At 47.3% G+C, this 25,437-nt stretch overlaps 1 protein-coding gene across 1 annotated transcript in view; it reads right to left on the bottom strand.

The window, feature by feature from the left end:
- RBM23 (RNA binding motif protein 23) overlaps positions 1-25,437 on the bottom strand; it is a 95,324-nt gene that overhangs the window by 14,369 nt on the left and 55,518 nt on the right. The window contains 1 exon segment of the mRNA XM_088470236.1: positions 21,702-21,918. Coding sequence (XP_088326362.1) covers positions 21,702-21,918 — 217 coding nt within the window.

The following is a 25,437-nucleotide window of genomic DNA, read 5'->3' as shown; positions in this document are numbered from 1 at the left end:
TCCCACCTTGCAACATAGTTTGAAAGGCTGTAGAGGTAGCCACTAGACTCTGTACCGAGCTAGAGAGTACGTCTACCCATGGAGGGGGCACAGGAGGTACCTGTATTGCCTGAACCTGTTGTGGCAACCCCAGAGGGGGAATTACGGCCTGCTGTGGTAACCCCATAGGGGAAATTACAGTCAGCACCGTTAGGCGGTCCACAATAGTAGCCAGCACCTGAGAAGAGGAAGCCCAGGGGGGCTCTTGTGCAGGAGCTGGGGGATCTGATGGGCCTGGTGGAGTATAACACTTAACACATAACCCATCTTGCATCAAATCCGCCTCACTTAAGCCTACAGCACATAATTTGCATGATAGCAGTATGGGTGCAGATGCTTGCTTGCTACTCTTGCCTTTGCTAGACATAGCTGTAGAGTAGTATAGCACACAATATTGCACTGGGTATAATGCAACCACTGGGTATGTAGGATACAAGAAGGAATTCAATATACTGATCCCATCTTAGGCTTGGGCAAGCTGCAGGAGCGCACAGCACAAATATGGCACTGTGCAGTAACGAACTGTATGTGACAACCCTCACCAATACATTTATTGTAGAGACGTGAGGTACTGGGTAAAACCCTGAATACACCTGTATGTTAGGGCAAAGTCAGAAAAAAAGGCAAAGCTATATACTGACAGTATAGAAAATAGACAGGCAGCACTAGCATAAGTCACATATAACTATATCTACTTCTCCATCCTTCCTGCTTTTATTAGCTGGTGACATATCACCAAATCCAGGCCCCACACATATACAGCGGATTTACTATGGAATAAATATCTTGCAAACCTCACATGTGCCCCATCACCCTCCAAATCAATAAATGTGCCTTATAAAATTCACACTTGATCACAACTTATTATTTTACATCTGAACATCCTCTTTACAATAGCGACTTTCACCAATTTCTACATTTACCTGAGATTGCTGGTTCACACGTTAACCAAACTCTAAATAGCCCTTGATGAAGTGGCTTCAGCTACCCATCAAGCTTCACGTAAACTGAAATAACCATGGCTTTCCACAGACACCTACAAAAACTGCCTCGTAAAGTAGAATGTCAGTGGTGTAAATCTTAATCCAAATGACCTCCTCACATACTGTAAAATAGTAATCGACCCATCTGTCATCCAATCCCTCTGTCCCATGCGCACAGTCTACCCCATCTGTGTCACCCCTGTCTATCTGCCCATCCCCTTTAGAATGTACGCTCTCACGAGCAGGGCCCTCTTTCCTCTTGTGCTTATCCTTTCTTTACTTATATTATCTACTCTATACTCAAAAGCACCTAACCCGTGCTTTTTGCCATCCTGCTACTGTTGCAGCAATGTTTATATACAACGTACTTGTCTTGCATTATCTTGAACTGTATGTCACTGTGTTCTTGTTCTGCTCAACTGTTTATGTACTATGTAAGGCGCTGCGGAACCCTTGTGGCGCCATATAAGGGATAATAATAATAATAATAATTGTATTTCTGCATTGTAACTGCAGAATGGCAATGCAAGGAACTACACATATTCTGTGGTCAGTCACTCAACATCTGGTAGGCTATAGCGTTACATAACCTGACTCCAGAGACAGGTATGTAGGGGGACCAGACCGATCGTTTCCCTGAGAGCTGTGGCTGAGCCTGGAGAAAATGGCCGCCGAGACCTCTGTAGGGGCGTGGTCGGACGAGGAGAGCAGTTCAGGGAAGCGAGACCTCAGGAATGGTGCCCTTAGCTGAGGGGAGGGACCGCTTTAATGGTGAAAGCTGACCTCCCCATGCTGATTTTTTACCATCGGGACTCTAGATTCCTGTTCCATCTGTACCCTGGTGGTCTATTTGATCACTTTGGACAAAGCCTGTGTTCACTCCCAGTGCCTCCGCTCTGTCCCACGGGTCACCGCAAGCGATGACCCGCCTTACCTGTCCCCTTGCATCCGGGCTGCAGCCTTGGTCCGTCCATGGGCCCGGCTAGTGAGGACCCCGGGATGCTCGCCAAAATCCCTAGCCGAAGCTGGTGTTGCGGCGCCCGGAGGAGGGACTGAGCGGCAGCGCAGAAGTCCTGTGGACAGTCTGCTGCTGCGCGCTCAGCAGGAAACAAACAAAAAAATTAAATCATAAAATAAAAGCTTCTTGGGCTGCCTAAGCAGCCGACTGCATAATGGCGATCCGACTCTGACCAGGCACTGACGAACTGAGGTGCCTCTGGCTTGGGGGCAGGGTATAGGGGGTTGGACCAGTCCATCCTGGGAGCTGAAAGCTTTAACTATGTGGTGTCTGGTCCTCAACCACCACCTACACCCCCAAGGTCTCCTTGTGGAGCCCTTTGGACCCTGAAGAAGAAATTATTGGATAAAAAAAAAAGAAGGCATAAAACCTAAGAAAGATGTGGACAGAAGACCAGGTGGCCGCCTTACATAGCAGTTCAGCTGAGGCGCCACAACCAGGCTGCCCACGAGGGACCCACAGAGCGAGTAGAATGAGCAGATACTGTAGCCACCACAGAATGGCCAGTCTGCGTGAAACCCTGTGAGATAGTCATGCAAATCCATCTGGCCAGAGTCTGTTTGTTAGCTGGCCATCCCTTCTTGTGGAATCCATATAGGACAAAGAGGGAGTCCGATTTCGTGATGGAAGTAATGCGGTCCATGTAGATCTTCAGAGCACAGACCACATCCAAAGGGGCCTCACCTGCCGAGAGGTCTGGTGAATTAAATGGCGGAACCACAATTTCCTCATTCAGGCGGAAATGAGAAACCACCTTGGGAAGGAAACCTGGGCTTGTACGAAGAACAGCCCTGTCCTGATGAAATATTAAAAAGGGGGAGCAACATGAAAGCGCCCCTAAGTCCGATACCCTAGGGGCAGATGCTATAAGCCAGAAGAAACAGTCTTCGCAGTGAGCCACTTGACATCCACTGATTCCAGGGGTTTCGAATTGAGGTTCCTGAAGTGCTTGGAGGACCACTGACAAATCCTATGGAGCCACAGGAGGGACAAAGGGAGGTTTGTATACATAGAACAACTTGCATGAAGGTGTGAACATCCAGTATAGGAGCAATTCTGCTCTGAAACCAGATAGACAAAGCAGAGACCTGCACTTTCAGAGATGCTAGATGTAGGCCTCGATCCAGTCCAGCCCTAAGAAAGGCAAGATTCAAGTAACCTTAAAGACTTGAGAGACAGTTTCTTGGAGCACACCATTGGAAATATGTGTGCCATATTCTGTGGTAAATCCTGTCTGAGACCTGTACGTGCTCTGAGCATGGTCTGGACTAGAGCTAGAGAAAGCCTTAGCCGTAAGGATGTCTCAAGAGCCAAGCCGTTATAGACAGATGGGCTAGGTCCGGATGTAGACATGGATACTGAGACTCCTATCTATGGAGAGCCTGTGAAGATCGGGAGTACCAATGACGTATGGACCAAGCTGGAGCTATGAACCTAACTGTGTCCCCCTCTGGGCTGAAATTCCGAAGCACTCGAGGAAGCAGGGATATTGGAGGGAAGAGATATGCCAACTGGAAGTTCAATTGTACTGACAAGGCATCTATAAAGGCCACGTCGGGGTCCTTTGTTCTAGCTCCGTAAACTGGAAGTTTGTTGTTGTGTCTTGAGGCCATGAGATCCATTTCCGGAAGACCCCATTTGTCCACCAGAAGCTGAGAGACTTCTGGATGTAGAGACCATTCTCCTGCATGCACATTGTGACAGCTGAGGAAATCCGCTTCCCAATTGAGAATCCCCGGGATGAACACTGCGGAGATGGCTGGGAGATTGCGTTTGGCCCATGGGAGAATGCGGGACACTTCTGTCATTGCTGACTGACTTCGAGTGCCAGTCTGGGATCCAAAAGGGACGACCCTTGTTCACATGGGAAGTCTGTAGCCACCAGGCTAGGGAGAGGCGAGCCTCTGGGGGGGAGGCTTATCTTCTGGGATCTGAGCAGATGGGGTAGCCCGCTCTACCTGGAGAGGATCATTGTAGTGGCCTGGAGTGAAACTGGGCGAACTCCACCATGTCGAAGGTGGACATCATTGATCTCAAGGCCTGCATTGCAGAGTGAATCGACAATCAGTGATTGTGGAGCAATCTGCGCCGTAGTGCTGAAATCTTGTCCGTCGTTCGGAAGATTCTCTGAACTCGAGAATCCAGGAGGGCAACTAAATGTACCATCCTTTGAGAGGGTGTTAGGGAAGATATTTTCCAGTTGATCAGCCAACCGTGCATTTGAAGAAAGGTAATGGTTAGATGGTGACGAACAGAGCCTGATATTGGTAATGTTGCTGTAGTATAGCAAACCGGAGATATTGTTGATGAGAAGGCGCTATAGGTACATGTTTGTAAGCATCCTGAATGTCTCGAGATACCATAAAATCCCCAGGCTCCAAAGCTAGGATAATAGAACGGAGGGTTTCCATACGAAACCTGGGCACCTTGATAAACTTGTTCAGAGATTTGAGACCCATTGGGCTTCTGAACTAAGAAAAGTGTAGAATAATAGCCCTTGCCCCGTGTTGAGGAGGGGACCCGAATTATTACTCCTGAATTCAGTAAAGACTGAATGGCTTTTTGGAGCAGCAGGGCCTTGTTTGGATCCAATGGAGGTCCTGTGCAAAAGAACTGCTGGGTCGCCTCAGGAATGAGAGGGCGTATCCGTGGGAGACCACTTCCCTTACCCAGGCATCTGACGTGGTTTGATGCCAAACCTGGGTGAATTGAAGTTGGCCTCCCATCCTGGGAGCCCCGAGGGAGAGGCCCGCCCCATCAGGCTGTAGGCTTGTCCTCAGACTTGGCAGGTGGATGTCTAGTGGCCCAGCCCTGTTTGGCCTAGGCTGCGCTCGTGGAAAGGACTGACCCTTGGCTTTTCCTTGAGGGCGAAAGGACCGAAAGGATGACGTCCGATGCTTTGTATTATATGCAGAGGGCAGGAACGCCGTCTTGGAAGCTGCCAAAGTAGGCACAATTTTATCTACTTCTGGACCAAATAGGATGTCTTCAGAATAAGGTAGAGAATCCAGAGCCTGTTTTGAGTCTGAATCTGTTTCCAGGAACGTAGCCAAATAATACTGCGGGCCACTACCGAAGTGGCAGATATCCTGGTGGCCAGGAGAGCCGTATCCGTAGCTGCTTCACCTAAGTAGAAGGCTGCATCTCTAATGTGAGATATGTAGGACAGCTGTTCCTTCGAAACATCAGGGGGAAAAGTCTCTTCTAGGGCCTCTGCCCAACTCTCAATGGCTTCTGCCACCCAGGCCGTAGCCCTAGAAGGAATAGTAATATCTCTTGCAAGAGTATATGGATTTATGACAACCTTCTATAAGTCTATCTGTAGTTTCCTTCAAGGAGATTGCAGTATGAATGGGTAAGGTGGCATTTTTAACCAGATGTGTTACATGAGTCCACTGCTGGGGGAAGTTCCCATTTAGTACAATCAGTAGCTGGAAGAGGGTAAAAGGAACTGAACCGTTTTGGAATTAGAAACCTTTTACCGGTCATATTCCACTTCACTCATGTGATTAGCTATATTAACTCTGGTAAAACGAACTTTGGTCGTTTAAAAAGTGCGTGTTTTTTCTTAGGAGCAGGTTCTTCTTCCATTTGAAAAATAGATTTTACAGCTTTCACAAGAGCAGAGTTATTTAATTTAGAGGTTGGCTCCTCGTCTCCTGAAACGGAGTCAGAGTGAGAGAGGTCTGCGTCTTCTGCCTCCCCTGATGATATATCAGAATCAGATCTGTATGGACTGGGAAGATACCACAGCACATTTAGAGGCTTAGTAAGTAAAGGCGTTTCTTTTTGCAGCATTTGCTGAAAAACCGTAGAGGTATTAAGGGGCCTATCCATTACCCGACTTTATGAACAATCCGACCAAAACCAGGAGGAGCTACCACAGGGACTGCTACGTGGTCCGCAAGTTTTGCCAGCATCTGTGAAAAGGCAGCTCAGGGTGGGTCTTGAGGGAGAGACACAGGGGCTGAGGGGCCGTGGGCTGTGTAACAATTCGTACAAAGACCATCCTGAATGAGGTCCTCCTTGGCTAAGCCCGCTGAGCTGGATTTACAAGATACCAGAGTAGGAGCAGCAGCATCAGGCTGCTTGTTATTCTTTTCTCTGCCAGACAAGAATAAAATACACAGTGTAATACATTGCAATGAACACCCTGCAGTATGTATAAAATGGCACAGTGTAGTGTGCAACCGCACTAGGAGAGGTACAATTAACTCCCTATACTTTAGCATATCAGGGTATAGTAGAATAAAGGGAAAGGTATAAGCTGACAGTATAAAAAGTAGATATTAGCGTTAGCATAAGTCACATACAAATGTACAAAAACATTACATGTCTGCAATGGGCACTAAAATCAACTACACAGACCGCAGTGGCTGGTAGGAAATAGTGCTGTATCACCTGGCCTGTGGGAGAGGTATACAGGAAGACTGGACCCAGTGTTCCCGGAGATTTGCTTGCATAAAATGGCTGCAGTGCGTCTGAGGGGGCGGAGGGTGAGGGAGGAGCATCCCAGGGAACACCAGGACCCCAGTGGAATGGCACCCTGGACTGGGGGAGGGGCTGCAGGGAGAGCGGACGTTAATCACCGGGTCCCCTGGCCTCTATATATTCCCTGCACCAGTGTATTATATGCCCCAGTGGTCTAGTGGAGTCGTGGGTGCACCAGTGTCCACAGCAGGGCGACTGGAGGTAAGACTGTGCAAAAATGCATGTCCCCGCGAACAGGGTTCAGCCTTACCTGTCCCTTGAATTCCGGGCTGCAGTCTGGGGTTCAGGGAGCTTGGAAATGATGGGTTAGAACTGCGCTCTGCTGTATGGGCAGATGGGATGTGAGATGTATTGTTTGTGTCAGGGTGCTGCACCTTCCTAAAAGCAGGAGTACCGGGTCCTGTGTAACGATAGAATGGGGTAGAGGGTGCGGAGGGTGCGCTCGCCCTATGGGTGTAATGCTGGAGTAATAGTGTGTTGTGGTCTTTTGTGTTCGATGTTGTGTGTGGAGTGATGGGGTGTAGGGAGGGAAGGGGGTCTAATGGACTGGAGGTGGTGGGTGAGGAAATGAAGACAGAGGCAGAAATGGGGGCCAAAGGGTTTATTGGAAAAAAACAGTACTAATCCTGTTCGGTCCCAGGCACCCAGGTGGGGTGAGCAATCCACTTTGGGGTGTGTGTGGGTGGAGACTGGGGAGGTGAGTGGACCCTTTTAGGGGGCTCCTTTCCATGCAGTTCAATAGACCGGCACGTTACCCCTGCTGGACCTTTGGTCAACAGTCTTAGGATGTCTCGGGGGGAGGGGAGTGGTGGGTTGGCAGCGGGTCTGGCGGTTGTGGATGTACACCCTGGCGGCGTCCCGCGCAGGGGTATAAGTCTCGGAGTCACTTACCTACCGGTAGGATTTGTTGGTGAAAAAGGCTTGGGCTGCTGGTAGCTGGTGTTAGAGTTTCCTTTTGCAGATGCGGTGTTGGATGGCTGCTGCGGTGTCAGCAGTTGGAAGAAGCTCTGTTTGTGGTAGTGGCTTGCTGGTGCACTGTGGGGCTTGGCGCACCGCGTTGCTGGCGTTCTGTTCCCGCTGCCTGGTGGGTGCCTGCTTGTGTGGATCGCTTAGGGATTGCTGCTGGACGAACAGTTGTGAGTGGAGCTGGTGTTGGTTGCTCCCAGGGGGCGGTGCTTGGTTGCCTGGGTCTAGAAGGTGGAGTGGTGATCAAGAGGGGTGCGCAGGGCTTTGCTAGGTGTGATGCCCAGCGCGGCCCTACGGGTGGTGGGTAGAGAGGTTTCTTGAAGCAGCAAGGCTCGACCGAGTTCTCCGCGGGAATGAAGAGCTCTGGTGTAAGCTGGCTGTGGTGTCAGAATGTAGGGGGTCTCCGACGTGTTTCGGCAGGGGCTCTGCCTTCTTCAAGGAGGTAAGGTTCGGGGAGCTTGCTAGCTAGTCCCCCTTGGAGCCGCCGAGGGGTGATGGGGCTGCAGCAAAGAAGTCTGGAGGACAGTCTGGTGCTGCTCGTCCGTTATAGTTAAAATAGAAAATAAATTAAATCATAAAATAAAAGCTTGGGCTGGTTAAAGCAGCCCCCTGTTATAATGGTGATCCAACCTGCCGGACACCAACGAAACTGCAGTGCCCTCAGACTGTGGGCGGGGTATAGGGGAAAGGACCGGTGCATTCTGGGAATGAAGAGCTTTGCTGTTGTGTCCGGTCCTCCAGGTCCCACCTACACCCCAATGTCTCCCTGTGGAGAACCTATGGACCCTGAAGAAGAAAGGGATTTTACTGGCAATAGAGCATGTAGTTTCCTACCCTGTATATACTTGGTCCCAGCTACGAAATAGGACAAAGAGAGGGCACCCACAAAAATACTATTGGTAAGGGAAATGGTTTAGGAAAGGAGTTATTTAAAGTGGAAAGCTCCCATAAGTACATTACTTTGGGCATTTCTGAAATAATGAGAGGTATGGTAAGAACTTACCTTTGTTATCTCTCTGTCTACGAAATCCATAGGGTCCACAGGGAGACCTTGGTGGTATTGGTGATGGGGTCATCTGGGCACCACACAGTTAAATATTTCTCCCAGGATGCACTGGGTCTCCTACCAATACCCCGCCCCTGGGCCAGAGGCACCTCAGTTTCGTAGCAAGCCAAAGACCGGAGGAGGGTAAAAGAGAAGAAAGTCTGGAACACACAAGAATCACATTCTCGCACAGAAGGAGATGGAAAATCGGTGACCAGAGCAAAGCCCATCCGAAGTACAGGTGCATCAGGGTGGGTGCCCTGTGGACTTCGTAGAAAGAGAGATAACAAAAGGTAAGTTCTTACCATATCTCTCATTTTCTACTTCAAGGTCCATAGGCTCCACAGGGAGACTTTGGGGGTGTCCCAAAGCAGTCCCTTTAAGGGTGGGAAGCAGTCCCTTTAAGGGTGGGGATGGTCCTGTGCAGTGAGGAGAATTTGCCACCCAAAGGAAGCATCCTGAGAGGCAAAGGTATCAAATGCATAGTACCTCAGAAAGGTCTGGACAGAAGACCACGTGGACGCCTTACAAAGCTGAACAGCCGAGGCGCCACGGCGAGCAGCCCACGAAGGACCCACAGACTGAGTAGAATGAGCAGCAACAGAGGGCGGCACTGGAAGGCCATCATGAATGTAAGCTTCAGAGATCACCATGCGAAGCCATCTAGCCACAGTTTGTTTACTGGCTGGCCATCCCTTCTTGTGGAATCCATAGAGTACAAACAAGGAGTCTGACTTTCGAAGGGAACTGTTATGGTCCACGTAAATCCTGAGTGCACATACCACATCCAATGAGGCCTCACCTGGTCTGGAGAATTAAAGACCGCTACAATAATTTCCTCATTAATGTGGAAACTAGAAACCACCTTAGGAAGGAACCCAGGGCGAGTCCAAAGCACCGCCCTGTCCTGGTGAAAGACAAGAAATGGGGAATGGCAAGAGAGCTCCCCCAAGTCTGACACTCTTCTGGCGGAAGCAATAGCCAAAAGAAAAACAAACAAACAATGTTAGCTGTAAGCCATTTGAGAGCCACTGAGTCCAGGGGTTGAAAGGGATGGCTCTAAGGACAACAGCCAAATCCCAAGGCGCCATAAGAGGGACAAAGGGAGGCTGAATGCGAAGGACACCCTGAGGAAAGTGCGGATATCAGGAAGAGGAGCAATCAGTCGCTAAAACCACACTGAGAGCAGAGACATGCACCTTCAGTAAGGCAAGGCGGAGACCAAGATCCAAACCTGCAGGAAAGCCCAAACTCTGGATATCCTAAATACCTGGGAGTCGTAACCTTTGGGACGACACCATTGAAAGTAGGTGTGCCACACCATGTGGTAAATCCTAGCAGAGGCTGGTTTACATGCTCTGGGCATGGTGTTCACCACAGAGCCAGGAAAACTCTTGGACCGTAGGAGGGATGTCTCATTGAGAAAGCCATCAAAGGCAGACGACCCATGTCCGCGTAAAGGCAAGGACCCTGAGACAACAGGTCCGGACGTTGAGGCAACAGCATGTTTATGGAGAGACTCTGAAGATCTGAGTACCAGTGACATCTGGGTCACGCTGGAGCCACCAGCAGGACAGTGCCTCCTTCTTGTTTGAACTTCCGAAGTACTTGAGGAAGAAGGGAGATTGGAGGAAACAGGTACGCAAACTGGAAGGCCCACTTGACTGACAGAGCATCTACCAAGAGAGCCTTGGCGTCTCTTGTCTTGGACCCATACACTGGCAATTTGTGATTGTGTCGGGATGCCATGAGGTCCACGTCCGGAAGTCCCCACTTGTCCACTAGGAGCTGAAACACTTCTTGGTGAAGAGACCAGTCCCCTGGATGCACGTCGTGACGGCTGAGGAAGTCCACTTCCCAATTGAGAACTCCTGGAATGAAAACTGCCGATATGGCTGGCAGATGACCTTCGGCCCATGTCAGAATGCGCGGACACCTCAGTCATTGCCACCTGACAGAGTTCCTCCATGATTGTTGATGTAAGCCACGGTCGTGGCGTTGTCTGACTGAACTTGGACGGGCTTTCCGTGAAGTAGGAGTCTGGCCTATTGCAGGGCTCAGAAGACCGTCCGAAGTTCCAATATATTGATTGGCAGGGCAGACTCCTCTGCTGTCCACCGTCCCTGAAAGGAGTGTGGACCTGTCACTGTGCTACAACTCTGGAGAGTGGCGTCCGTTGTCAGGAGGACCCAGTCCGGAATCCAAAAGGGGCCCTAGCGAGGTGGCCCGTCTGCAGCCACCAAGCAAGAGACAGACCTCCGGAGAGAGCACCATCATTTGTGCCTATATATGATGAGGTAATCCGTCCCAGCTGGAGAGGTTTCATTTCTGCAGAGGCGAGAATGAAACTGGGCATATTCCACCATGTCAAAAGTTTTTTTTTTTTTTTTTTTTGCATTCTGTTTTTATTAGAGGTTTCAAACAAAGAACGTACATCATACAGAAGCAAAACATTATCAACGTGTACGTGTCCAAATGTACGCAAATTAGAAACCACTTTTTTACATTTCAATAAACACATCACACAGTATAAAGAAGGTAAAGTAAAAAGAAAAACTATATACTAAGTAACAAAAAATGGGGGAACAGGGAAGGGTCTTCATGTTTTAAAAGTAAGTGGTTAGCCAATATAAAGAAGCTGCAGTCTATATTACGGGGTAATTACGGCTGGAAACATATAATTTCTATATTCCATAGAGTTTTTGTATTCCAACCATGGAAGCCAAGTATTAGTGAGAATAAAAGGGCTATTGATGGAGAGGGTTGAAGAGTCTTCCATTGACATGTAGTAATCGAGTCTTTGGAACCAGTCCCTACGTGTGGGCGGGTTACAAGAGTTCCAAAGAATTGGAATGACAGCTCTTGCGGCATTACTCAAATGGCGCAGCAAGGACTTTTTGTAGTATCCCAGTGAGGACTCAGAATAATTTATTAACCAAAATGCTGGATCAGTGGGGACAGGCGCGCCTAAAATTTGTTGTGAAACGGAAATGACCTCCAACCAATATTTAGATAGCTGTGGACAGTCCCACCATATATGTAATAATGACCCTGGAGCCCTAAGACATCTCCAGCAACAGTTGGATTTGTTGGGAACATGGCATGTAATAGTGTAGGGTGTCTATACCATCTCATCAAAATTTTGTATTGCGTTTCCTTGATAATTGAGCAAGTTGAGCTGCAGTGTGCCTTGAGAAATATTGTTTGCCATTCTTGCTCTGTGAGGGTAATGCCTAAATCTAATTCCCATTTTTTAGCCCAAGGAGGTATGATACAGGAAGGGTTGTTAAGGAGTATCTGGTAGATAGCAGAAATTGTGTGGGATGGATCGGTTGGTGAAATGCAAAGTTTTTCGAAAGCAGTGAGATCTCGACTAGAAACATTCATTCTACCCGCAGAGGACAGGTAATGGCGAACTTGCAGGTATTTCCAAAAATCTGAATGAGGTATTGACCACCTTTCCTGGATATCAAGAAATGCTTTGATACCTGACTTAGTCACCAGCTGGCCAGTCCGAAAAAGGCCTTCCCGCACCCAGTTAGGGAATTGATTAAAATCAACACCAGGGGGAAAATCCGGGTTAGCCAAAAAAGAAGTAAGAGGTCCAAAGCGTGAAGAAATATAAGGGAGATTTCTTAAAGAATTCCACACCGAAAGGGAAGGAGAAATTGTTGGATGATGGAAATCTAGTTTAGGAATGGAAGGAAGCCAAGGTGTTATTTCAGGCGGAAATTTCATGAAGCGACCTTCAAGGGCAACCCATTGCTTCACCTCTCTATATCTAGTCCACTCAAGAATTCTATTAAGGTGGATAGTGTGATAGTATGCTTTGATATCTGGGAGTTGGAGACCACCCAGTTGTTTTGGTCGAGTTAGAAGAGTACGTTTAATCCTAGGTTGTTTCCTAGCCCAAATAAATTGCTGAATTAAGACATTTAGCGAACGGAACCAGGAATCTGGAATCTGAATGGGCAAAGACTGAAAGAGGTAAAGCAATTTAGGAAGCGTATTCATCTTCACCACGCTTATTCTACCCAGCCAAGAAAGTTGTTTCAAATGCCAATGGGAATAGTCCATTCGAATGGAGGAGAGGATGGGAGAAAAATTAATATTAAAGAGATGCGACATGTTTTTAGGAATTTTAACCCCTAGATAGGTAATATGAGAAGGGTGCCAAGGGAATGGGAAAGCCGACTGCAAACCCGAAACTACAGAAGCATGCGCAGACAGATTTAAGGCCCAAGATTTTGTGAAGTTAATTTTAAAGTTGGACAACTTTCCAAAACGGTCAAACTCATGCATCAAGTGAGGCAGAGACGTCACCGGGTGGGAAACAGTAGCCAATAGGTCATCCGCAAAAAGAGCCAGTTTGTGTTCCTGTTCACCTACCATAATCCCAGAAATAAGTGGATTGGCGCGTATAGATCCGGCCAGAGCCTCCATGCAAAGGATGAAAATCAATGGCGACAGAGGGCAGCCTTGTCGCGTGCCATTGTGTATGGAGAAAGATCCAGACAGCTCACCATTGACCCTCACCCTCGCCGAAGGACAGGAATAAAGGGCCAGAATTCTATGCAGTGTCACGGGACCCAATCCCATGTGTACCAGCACAGACCTCATAAAAGACCAATTAATTCTATCAAACGCTTTTTCAGCGTCGGTGGAGAGTAGGATAATAGGGATCTTTGATTGAGTAGTAGCAAAGTGTACCAAATTGAGGACTTTTGTGGTATTATCACGTGCCTCCCGTCCCTTAACAAATCCGACTTGGTCAGTATGTATCAGCTGAGGAATGAGGGGGTTTAGCCTATTAGCTATTAGCTTGGCATATAATTTAAGGTCCATATTTAATAATGAAATGGGTCTGTAGCTCGAACACAGGGAGGGGTCCTTACCAGCTTTGGGGATGACTGAGATGTGTGCCTCTAGGAATTGTTTAGAAAATTGCGATTCCACTGAGATATGGTTGAAAGCCTTCAACATCATAGGGATTAGTTTATTCTGGAAACTCTTGTAATAACCTATGGTTAAGCCGTCAGGGCCAGGGCACTTTCCCGTAGGTGAAGAGGCTAATGCTAACTCTAGCTCACGCACAGAGAATGGAACCTCCAACGCCAGCTTATCTAGAGGTGAGATAGTAGGAAAGGAAATGGAAGCCAAATAATCAAGAACGTTTTGTGAAGTAAGAGGATTAGAGGATACAGGATTAGTATTAGGTAGGTTATAAAGAGAAGAATAATATTGTTGGAAGCATTCTGCAAGTTTAGAGGTTTCAACTTGAGGCCTTCCCCCACTATCCTTAAGTGTGTGTATGAATCCACATGCTCGCTGGGCTCTCAGCGCTCTAGCCAAAAGACGTCCCGGCTTATTACCCCAGTGATAAAAGCGACTTCTACACTTTTTAACGGACAACTGTATGTTGTTCGAAAGTAATTTGCTAAGAATATTACAAGATTCCATAAGCTTATGATAGTCCTCTTTAGACATGGTTTGTTTATGCGACGCCTCTAGTAATTTAATTTGTTGTAAAAGGGTCGAAATCTGTGCGGATTTTTGTTTTTTAATATAGGAGCCCAATTGTATAAGCTTACCACGGATAACGCACTTGTGCGCTTCCCATATTGAGATTGGGGAAGTTTCTGGTAAGTCGTTGTGGGTAATATAGTCAGATAGCGCAGTATCGATTTCGGCTTTACAGTATGTGTCCTGTAAGAGGGATTCATTTAATCGCCACGTCCATTGTTTAGAGGAAAAATGTGGAAGGATCAACGTCAATGAGACCGGAGCGTGATCTGACCATGTTATTGGCCCAATGTCAGCTTCAGCGAGCATGTGGAGGTGTCTATGGCTGAGGAATAGATAGTCCAGGCGAGAGTATGTGTTGTGAGGATGGGAATAAAAGGAGTAGTTACGGCCCGTGGGATATAATGTCCTCCAGGAGTCTGCCAGTTGGTAATTATGAAACAAAGTCTTGACTTTTTTGTACTTAGCAAGGGGATACCTAGGCGCATCCTTAGATATATCTAGTGAGGGGTCTAAGGACCAGTTAAGATCTCCTCCCAAAAGAACAATACCCTGAAGTAGGGGGTCAACCATATCCATTGCAGACCGGAGAAAATCATATTGGCCCTTGTTGGGGGCATAAATATTGATGAAAGTGAAGACCTGATTATATATGTGGCATGTAAGTAAGAGGAGTCTACCCGGAATCAATCTATATATGTTTACATCAGAAATGGGGAGTTTGCGTGAGAAAATAATTGCGACGCCTTTCGACTTCCCCTCTGGGTTATTATTATAATAGGCAGCAGAATAATGTCTATCACACAAAGACTGAGGGCGCGCTGCAATTTTAAAATGTGTTTCCTGAACCAGTGCTACATCAACTCTATTTGCCCATAGAGCGCGCAACATTTGAGAACGCTTTTCTGGAGAATTTAATCCTCGGGCATTGACGGAGGAGATTAAAATTTTAGTAGGCTGGGACATTATGGATGGCAAAAAAATAATGGCATTCAAAGACCCAAGGGAAAAAAAAGAAAAAACAAATAAAGAAAAAAAAAAGAAAACAACATTGAAAAACAGACATTAACAAGATATGCAAGATAAACAATACTGAAAAACCCGCGACTGAAACCACGGAACAACAATTATGGTCCGAAGTCTCAGTAGTAATATACATTAAGCGGGTGAGGGGGCACAGGGGATTGGTGTCAACTTCAACCTCAAAAGGTTAGCAAGGTATAAAACTCTAGATATAAACATCAAGACATATTAAAGTTTAGTGAACATTACATTATGGGAAAATATAACACTGTCAATATTAAATATAAATTAGCTCTCTATAGTGAACACTATCCTAGAAAAGGGAAATGGAAATACACAATCAGGTAACTTCTGCTGCGGAATGATCTGGGGAAAACCTGTTTCGACGTTGAGGATTCCTGACCGTCTGCCAAGAGGAAGGCCGTGATTCAGTTGAGGGCAAGTCCCATTGAGCTAATGGTTCTTTCCAATCAGGAGTTTCAATTTTCGGAAGGCCCAGAGCAGAACAAAAGGATAATAGGTCAGAGGGGTTATAGAGAGTGTGCGATTTGCCCGAGAGAGTCACCTGCAGGTGGAAGGGGAATCCCCATCTGTACTTTAATTGGCGTTTGCGCAACTCATCAGTCAGTGGGCGTAGAGCTCGGCGCTGTTGCAGAGTGTGCCACGATAAGTCCTGAAAGATGTGAATAACATCGCCATTAAAATCCACACCATCTAGTTGCCTGACTTTCCGCATTATTTCCTCTTTTTGGGCAAAGTAGTGTAATCGGCAGATTACATCTCTCGGGCGGTCGGATGAGGAGCCACGCGGCCGCAAAGCTCGATGTACTCGGTCAAATTGTAGCTTGTCGTTTGGGTTATTGCCGAGAATTTCATTGAAAATCTTTGTTAAAGCATCGATTAAGTTTGAGGGGAGGACATCCTCAGGCAAGCCCCTGACGCGTATGTTGTTTCTTCGGCCACGATTGTCCAAGTCTTCCATTCTGGTTTTAAGCGAGAGTAGTTCCCTTGATTGTTGGGCAACTATTGTTGTCAACTTAGACAAAGAGGAATCTGTGTGTTCTTGACTATCTTCTAGGGACGTAAGGCGGTCCGACAGTAAAGAAAGATCTTGCTTAACAGACGCCAATTCCTGACGAAGAGTATTTTGGATGTCTGACTTTGTCGGTAATGTCTTGACGTATGTCAGAAGTTCTTGTATGTCATTGTTGGACTTCGCAGAGGATTGCATTGCTGGGGTCTCCATTGACATAGGGCTAGGAGGATTTGATGGATCTGGTGAAGATGCTATTGAGTCAGAGATAGAGTCTTGTTTAGCAGGAGTTGGCAAGAGAAATGGACGTAGGTCAGATTGAGATGGTTCTGTTCTAGGATGAGGAGTCTCTTTCTTGTGAGCAGATTTCCCGGTTTTGCCCATGGCATATAGGTAGCTGAAAATGTAGGTTAATGATAGGCAGTAAACGTTCGTTTAAATGTTACGATGTCATATGAAAAGTTGAGGCAGTCGATCACCAACCCCCAGAGGCCAGGGGATTATTATATAGCCATTATGGATGTATAACGCCTTGTTTCATGGTAGTATGTTAGAGACAGTCATTGTGGTTAAGAGCCTTTTTTACATAAATATCGCTCAAAAGTGTTGTCGACAAAGGTGAAAAATATAAATCTACTGCCAAGTGCTGTTATGGCATGCAATAAAAGCTATGACCACCGGGGGGAGCACCAGTATCACTGGATCAGAGAACACTATAATAGAGAATAATTACTGAGTCCAGCACAAGTTAAACAGGATAACGGACACCACAGAGGGTTATACAGAGAAAGAAGGCCCAGTCATCTCTTCAGAATGTTCCTTAAGGCAGACGACTCCCTGGAGACAACAACCCACACTTATAGTGAGTATGGACTGGGAGGGGTGTTATAGGTTTCAGTTGGGGCTGGAGGCTGTGTACATGTAGCCAGGGGGACACATCCGTGCGGCCTGCAGGGCTTTGCAAGACCCCCTTAAATGGTCACCAAGGAGGGCGGTGGGGCAGAGCCCAGTGTTAAAGCCTCTTCAAAGGGGAAAGAGCTGTGGGCTGATGTGTCACCTCACGGGGCCCAGCAGGAGCCAGCGGCGGCGGCAGCCGCGATTAAAACAGCGCTCCTTAAAGCGGTGTCCAGGGGGCTTATAAGACGGAGTGGGAGAGGCACTCACCGGAGGATCCCCACGGAGGAAGGTAGCGGCACACCCCGGAAGATAGCTGGGGTCAGGAGCGGCAACGTTAGCGGAGGCACAACCCGCGGACCACGGAGGCTCCAAACTCGAGGCCGCGGCTTCAGGGGGAGAAGTAGGCCTCAATCGAGCAGGGGGCTCAAATCGCTCCAATAGTCCGGGCTATGGAGCCAGGGTGGTGTGGGCTCCCACAGGTGTCTGAGCAGCGATGTGTCAAGTGGGTAAGACGCAGGCTCTTCTCTATAAAGGACAGGTAAGGCAGGAGCTGTATAAAGCCACGTCTGTCCACTCTGCCAGTTAGGCCACGCCCCCCCCACCATGTCAAAAGTTGACACCATGGAGCCCAGTGAAAGGACACTCAGCGACTGTGGAGGCATCTGCGTACTCTTGTCTGCAAAGTGGAGATCTTTTCCGCAGTCAGAAAGATCCTCTGCTGTTGTGATCCAACAGAGCTACCAGATGGAGCAACCTTTGAGATGGGATCAGGGAGGACTTCTTCCAATTGATCAACCACCCTTGCATCTGTAGCACAGATATTGTCAGCTGTAGGTGATGGTGAAGTACCTCTGGAGACCCTGCCAACAGTAAGAGGTCGTCCAGGTATGGTAACAGACGGACCCTCTGCAGCCACAGATGGGATGTCATTACCGCCATAATTTTGGTAAACACCGCAACGCAGTAGAGGCGCCAAATGGCAGAGCCTGAAACTGGAAATGTTATTGTAGTACAGCAAACCTGAGAAAACGCTGGTGAGCCGAAGTAATTGGAATATGCAGGTATGCATCCTGAATATCCAGTGACACCATAAAATCCCCAGGTTCCATAGCCAGTATAATTGAGCGTAGGGTTTCCATCCTGAACAGAGGTTCCCTGAGGAATTTGTTCAGGGACTTGAGATTGAGGATAGGTCGGTGGGATCTGTTCGGTTTTTGAACCAGAAAGTGACTGGAATAATAACCCATTCCCCTCTAGGATAACGGGACCGGTACAATGCCCCCTGCCAGAATAAAGGATTGTACTGCCTTCTGAATTTCTAAGGCCTTGTCCTTGTTTGACAGAAGGCCTGTGCAGAAAAACTGATGGGGAGGTCTTCTGCGGAAGGAGAGGGCATATACGTGAGAGACCACTTCTCTTACCCAGGTGTCTGTGGTAGTCTGACACCAGTATTGGGCGAACTGAAGAAGTCGGCCTCCCACCCTGGGATTCCCCAAGTTGAGGCCCGCCCCGTTAGGCTTAGGGTTTGTCGTCAGGCTTGGCAGCTGGACGTCTCGCACTCCAAGCTTGCTGTCAGGGCTCAGCCGGGGATCGGACAACGGTTGTCTCCTAGCGTGCTTTAGTGAGTTCCCGGTCCAGGTTCCTATTCACCCGTACAGCAGCAGCACCTTTACCTGTGTGCCTATACGTCTCTGGTGAATACCCGTGCAGCAGTGTTACCACCTTTACCTGTGTGCCTATACGTCTCTGGTGAATACCCGTGAAGCAGTGTTACCACCTTTACCTGTGTGCCTATATGTCTCTGGTGAATACCCGTGCAGCAGTGTTACCACCTTTACCTGTGTGCCTATACGTCTCTGGTGAATACCCGTGCAGCAGTGTTACCATCCCCACCTGTGTGCCTTACGTCTCCAGTGAACATCCGTGCTACAACGTATACCACCTCTACCCGTGTGCCTTCTATCTCTGGTGACGTCTCAAGTAACCGTGAGTTGCTGCCCACTTGAAATCCTTATTGACATTTGATCCTCATGTCAAGGTGTTTTCTATACAGTGTTTTAAGGGACTGTTTGGTGCCTAAGCAGGCATATCCTCGCTGGGCCACGGGTGTAGTGTCTCGATCCCTGCAGGGCTTGGGTACCTGGTCAAAGGACCGCGACCTGCTCACGGGGTGCAGCTAAGCCCATATCCCAATTGGGGGGGTCACTGGCGAACACCATCCTGTGGGTTAGACTCCGCACCTTTGCCCAGGTCTCGCCAACACTCAAGACCTGTGGATGAGGAGAACGTACATCCAGGCCCCTCGTCTCCGCTTCTTTCCCCAGCTTAGGCCCACCACGTCCTCTTCTCCAGTCTCAGACGTGACACTTGCTTCCTGGGCTTGGCAGTCTTCTTGGTGACTGACGGCCTAGGGAAGGACTGAGCTTTAACCTTACCCTGGGGCCCAATAGATCCGAAAGGATGAGGTCCGAGACCCAGACGGAGCAGGGGCAGAAGGCAGACAAGCAGACTTAGCCGCTGCCAACGTATCTACAATTTTGTCCAAATCAGGGCCAAACAAAAAAACTTTACCGTTATAAGGTATACACTCTAAGCCCTTCTTGGAGTCCGCATCGGCCCTCCAAAAGCGTAGCCACAGGGAGCGGCGAGCCGCAATGGAAATACTAGCATTCAATAGGCTGAAATCCAAGGCAGCCTCGTTAATATAGGTAGCTGAATCTCAGAGGTTGCCCACAAGGTTCAACTGCTCTCTTGAAGCATCTGAGGACAAGGACCCTTCAAGGGTGTTCACCCAATGTTCCATAGCTCTAGCTACCCAAGCAGATAGCTATGGCCGGTCTGCACACAGCACCTGAAAGGGAGTAAATGGATTTCAGGCAAACCTCCACCTTCCTATCCGTAGTATCCTTTAAGGACGACATGAATGGCATAGGTAGAGTCGTGCTTTTAACCAAGCGCGTCACATGAGAATCCACCGCTGGTGAAGTTTCCCATTTTGTAAAATAGTCCTCAGCAAAAGGATAAGCATAAGCCAGGTGTCTTTGCGGCTGGTAACGCTTTCCAGGTGATTTCCATGCCACCTCCAGGTGGTCTACCAGCTGATCAGATAAAGGAAATATGGCAGAGGTCACCTTTATGTCCTTGAAATAGGCATGTTTGGACTTAGGCGCTGGAGGTTCGTCCTCCTCTATGACCAAGGCGGCACAGACAACTTGTATCAGACCCGGAATATAAATCTTTGACTTGGACTCCACCTCTCGTGCAGAGGGCTCGGAGTCAGAGTCATCTGGAAGCACCCCAACATCAGACGACATGTCATCGTCATCATATTGAGTAAACTGAGATGACGGCAAAATTCTTTTAGCCGGTCTAATCTGGGATGCATCCCCCTGCCACACATCTGTAAGATTCTGAACCATAGTGGAAAGCGAATTAACCCAGGGAGGAGTAGATACAATCTGCATGGGTGCAGCCGGCTGAAGCAGGCTCTGAGAGGGCATAAGCTACTGCTGCTGTGTGAACCCCAGCGGGGGAAACACGTCCCGCAATGGCTGTTAGTGCTTGTGCAAAGTACGCCCAAGGGGGCTCCTGCGGAGTGGCTGAGACATTAGAGGGACCTGGAGGGGCATAGCACCTCAAACATAACCCCTCAAGCACCATGTCTCCCACACCTAATCCTGCAGCACACTTTTTACATGACAGAAGGTCAGGAACCAAACTTGGCATATCACCCTCACTACCAGACATGGTGAAGAGGATAGCTGTATACTGTATGTGACCCACCACACAGGATAATACTGTGAGGCTCAATATGCACCCTGACAACAGTTGTATTAGGGCTCAGTGAGAAAAAAGGCACAGGGAAAGTAAAATGGCTGACAGAAGAAAAAAGAAACTCAGACAGACAGCACTAGCATACAAACACATACAATGCAGAAAAAACACCAGCACAAATGGCACTACTAATCAACTACACAGACTCAGTGTCTGGTAGGATATAGTGTTACATAGGCTGACCACCTGAAGGAGAGGTATGTAGGGGGACCCAGGCTCCGCACCGTCTGTGTGATCTGCGACGCAGCCAAGGAAAAAATGGCCACCAGAGACCTCTGAGAGGGCGGATCCGGAGGAGGAGAGCTGCCACAGCCTAGCCAGACCGCGGTGGAAAGGTGCAGTGTGCAACGGTGAGGAGCCGGCTTATGGAAGGCTGCCTCCCCTGGCAAGCGTTTAACCCCCGGGACGCTGGTCTCTCGCAAATAATTTCAGCCTATGTCCCTGGTGGCCTAGTGGAAGAGTGCCTGGCTCCACTTGCTGTCATCCCCAGCCCAGGGGGAAAAGACTGCGCCTCGGTGGGTCACCGTCTCCATGCCGGCGGGGTGACGGAGCGGCAGCGCGGACGTCCCCTGGACTGTCCGCGCTTAAAGAAAGCTTGAAAAAAATAAAAATAAAATCTTCAGGGGCTGAATAACAGCCCCCACCGCGTTAGTGACCAGACTCCGGCCGGGCACCCAACGAAACTGAGGTGCCTCTGGCCCGGGGGCGGGATATAGGAGGGACACCCAGTGCATCCTGGGACAGAAATGTAACTGCGTGGTGCCCGGATGACTCTATAATCACCTATACCCCCAAGGTCTCCCTGTGGAGCATATAGACCCTGAAGTAGAAATCTGATTTAACAATTACCTTCAGCCAATTTAGCCATAAGCTGCAAATGTCCTGTTGCTCCTAGATCTACTCCACTTCTCTCAAGTTCATCATTTTCCAGAAATGAGACATCAGTATTGCCATCAGTATTGCCATCAGTACGTTCTGTCACATGACAGACTTTCATGAGTTGGCCTGCTAATTCAAATCCATTCATCTGATCCATAGCCCGGCGAGCACACACTGCATCTGAAAACTGACAGAGGGAAAGAAAACACTCCAGAATCAATAGCATTACCTTGACAACCAGAATCTTTCTTGTAGTACTTTGGAAACAGAATCACAATTATAGCTCATTCTGCTAGGTGTAGCACAATGCAAGTGATTAGCTGTTAGTTTAGAGAATATAATAGAAAAACAAAAAAGGAGCAATAGTGACTGAAACTATTCAAACCATCTTCTGTGCGACTGCTGTGTAGGCAGTATCACTGTATTTGGCAGCTGGTTATGGTATTTATATTTATTATAGCACAGGAGGAGCAGAGACTGGTGTCCTAATGTTATTTTAATACAGGGGAGCATTCTCTAGTGCTCTGTTATAGTATAGCTGCAGCACCCGCTAGTGTCCTGTTATGGTTATATGGGGAGACTGACGAGTGTCCTACTACAATAATAGTGGAGCAAACTATTGTACTCCTCCTGCTCTCCTGTGTACTCTCCAGCTGCATTGTACCCCCTGTTCCCCTCTCCCCATGTCTGTACCTTCTACTCTCCTGTGCCCACTCTGCTCTCCTGTGTATTCTCCCCTCCCACCCCTGTGCCCCCATTCCCTTCTCCCCATGTCAATCTCCGTACCAAAATATGCGCTGTAGCACGTTTTTACACGCTACAGGCAGTGAGGCATAAATTGTGATGTGACCCAGAACTGTGGCGTAGGACCCCAATTTTTTAAAGTGAGGGGTCTCCGGGACCCACATTTTTTTTCATTCGGCATGATCTGTTTTTAGCAGTTACTGCTCTCAACATGATCAGAGAATCTGTTTCAGACGGGTATGGATCAATAGGTCGACATGGGATTCGACAACTTTTTTTTTTCTAACCTTAATCTTCACCCTAACCGTCCTGTCTAGAGCCAAACACTAACACTCCGTTAAGCGTCTAACTCTAAAAGACAAACAGAAAAAACCCTGTGTGTCGACCATTCCCACAATGACTAGCTCAACGACTATCTAAAACACAAAAGAAAATGATATTTGTGTCTCTTGTCACAACTTCAAAACTCTTAACAGCAGCTGTTAATCTACAGCACTCTGCGAATCTTCTTCCACAAATAGAGGTAGCAGGTTCAGCTATTCCAATAGCCCCTGATCTGTGCTGGTGCCAGCAGCTTCCGTTTCCCAATAAGTTCATTCTCTTCCTACATATGGGGGACCATTTATTACACTTGGGGTTGAGCAGTCCTCTTTTACAATGTATAGGGGAGGGGCCCTAACCTGCACACCCTAACTACAAGAAATAAGAGGTGCTACCATACTGAGACTTTTAGTACATAACCAGGTAAGACAAGTCTCTTTATTTTCTGTGCAGGTACTTTGCTTCTAACTCCATAGGGGACACAGGAACTACGTTGGGGTATAGGCTGGCAGGTGGAGTCTGGGCACCAAACAGTTGAAATCTTCTCACTCCAGCATCCCAGACTCCTCCCCCATAGAGGATGAAAAGGGAATCAGACTTCTGGATATCCATGATTCGTCCTACATAGACCGGAGAGCCCTCAACATCTAAAGAGGTCTCCTCCGGAGACTGAAAAGCTGGGACCACAATCTCCTGATTGAGGCGAAATCTGGAAACTACCTTTGGAAGGTAGCCTAGTTGAGTTCGAAGAACGGCCCGGCCCGAGTGAAAGACCAGATAAGAGGAGCGACGCAACTGCACGCTGAAGTCTGGCACTCTCCGACCTGAAGCAATAGCTAGAAGAAATATAGTCTTCCACGTGAGCCAACGAAGCTCTACCGCACCCAATGGCTCAAAGGGAGACTATTGAAGAGCCCAAAGCACCAGAGACAAGTCCCACGGAGCCACCGGAGGAACCACCTGAGGCTGCACCTGGAGTACTCCCGGAAAAAACGGTAGGGACATCAGGCATCAAGGCAATTCATCTCTGAAAGAGAACCGAAACTTGCACTTTCAAGGATGAAAGGCGAAGATCCAAATCCAGACCCTCATGTAGAAACGAGAGTACTCGGGAAAACCGGAAGGATCTGGGGTAAAGGCCCCTGGAAGAACACCAGAAGTGTGTACGTCAAACCCGATGATAAATTCTAGCACTTCTAGGGCTTCCAACATGGTACGGATGACTGACCGCGAAAATCCTATAGCTCTCAAGACGGATGTCTCAAGAGCCATCCTGGAAAAAGAGAAAAGAAAGGAAAAACTCTGTTTGGTGAGCACTCTAAACTGTCATTAATCTTATGTATGATAAAACATAACTTTTAATATTTAATCATTAATATAAACTCACTGTTGTACACAACTCTTAAAAATTATCACGAAAATAATGTTTGGTCTAATACATATTAGATTCTAAATACCCTATACAATTAGTAAACATATACAGACATAAACTTACAATAATATTAACATATACTGACATAAACGTACAATAATAGTGAAATACAAACACCCTCCAATATATCAAAAGATGGCGAAATATACAGATAATAAGATTCAATTAGAATCAATCTTAAATAGCATAATTATTCAAACATCGGTTTAACCCCTGATGCATAACCTAGATATGTCCTTAATTATAGAATTAGAAAAGTCCGGGCATAGAAGCTGCCAAACCTCATTCTACTGCTCCTCACTTGGACCAAGGTCTATCTATGAGGAGTGAGAGATTATTGGAAAGGCAGGTTGCCCGTGGAAACAACAGTATAACCGCAGTGTTACTCAAGTTTTCATTTCTGCTGTTACGGGTCTTACTATATAGAATTGGACCCCTAATGAGAGAACTACTAAGCTTGAGATAACCGTCGGTTAATAGAGGGATAGAGAAGTGACAATAAGAATAAATTATAATGATATATGATAGCAAATAAATCACTTATGTTCTTTAGAATGATTTATCATAACAAGTCAGTGGTTTGAGTAGAAACCAATATAACTGACTATCTAATCAATGATACTCAGTCACTATATCTATCCTAATTATTGTTATCAATAAATCTTATTTCATATATATAAAAAAGTAGATATCCCAATGGTTGTTATTATCAAACAAGAGTAGCTTGATTTTATATCATCTAGTTAGCATCCTAAGCAGATAGCCATATTATGACAGGTATACACATTAAATGCTGCCTATAGCAGGAAAATGCAATAGACTATGTTGTTATACGGCTAGCAAAATATATAACACTGAAACAGGTGTTTGCTAAAGTGGATATAGAATACAAGGTATAGAAAAAGATGTTTTGAATCAATTTGTGACAAAACAACATATAAATTCTGTCCCAGTGAAACACAACTGTAACACTTTCAATATCGAATACAAGCAGTAGGCTCCATTGGCATAAATTGTGTCATTTTATTGCAGCATAGTATGTTAATATTTAGACACATCTGAGTTGTCACTGTTTGCCGTGTAGTAAACCAGATGATTTCCGTACAGACAATTACATCTGATATAGCATTTGGCTACTGAGCCAACTTATCAAGAAGCGGAGTGACTGAATACATCTATGCTGCCATAATAAAAGGGAACAGCTGCGAT

Source organism: Taudactylus pleione, unplaced genomic scaffold (assembly GCF_031769625.1).
Source record: "Taudactylus pleione unplaced genomic scaffold, aTauple2 ptg000095l, whole genome shotgun sequence".
Taxonomy (NCBI): Eukaryota; Metazoa; Chordata; class Amphibia; order Anura; family Myobatrachidae; genus Taudactylus; species Taudactylus pleione.
This window is presented reverse-complemented; position numbering and strand designations above follow the sequence as displayed.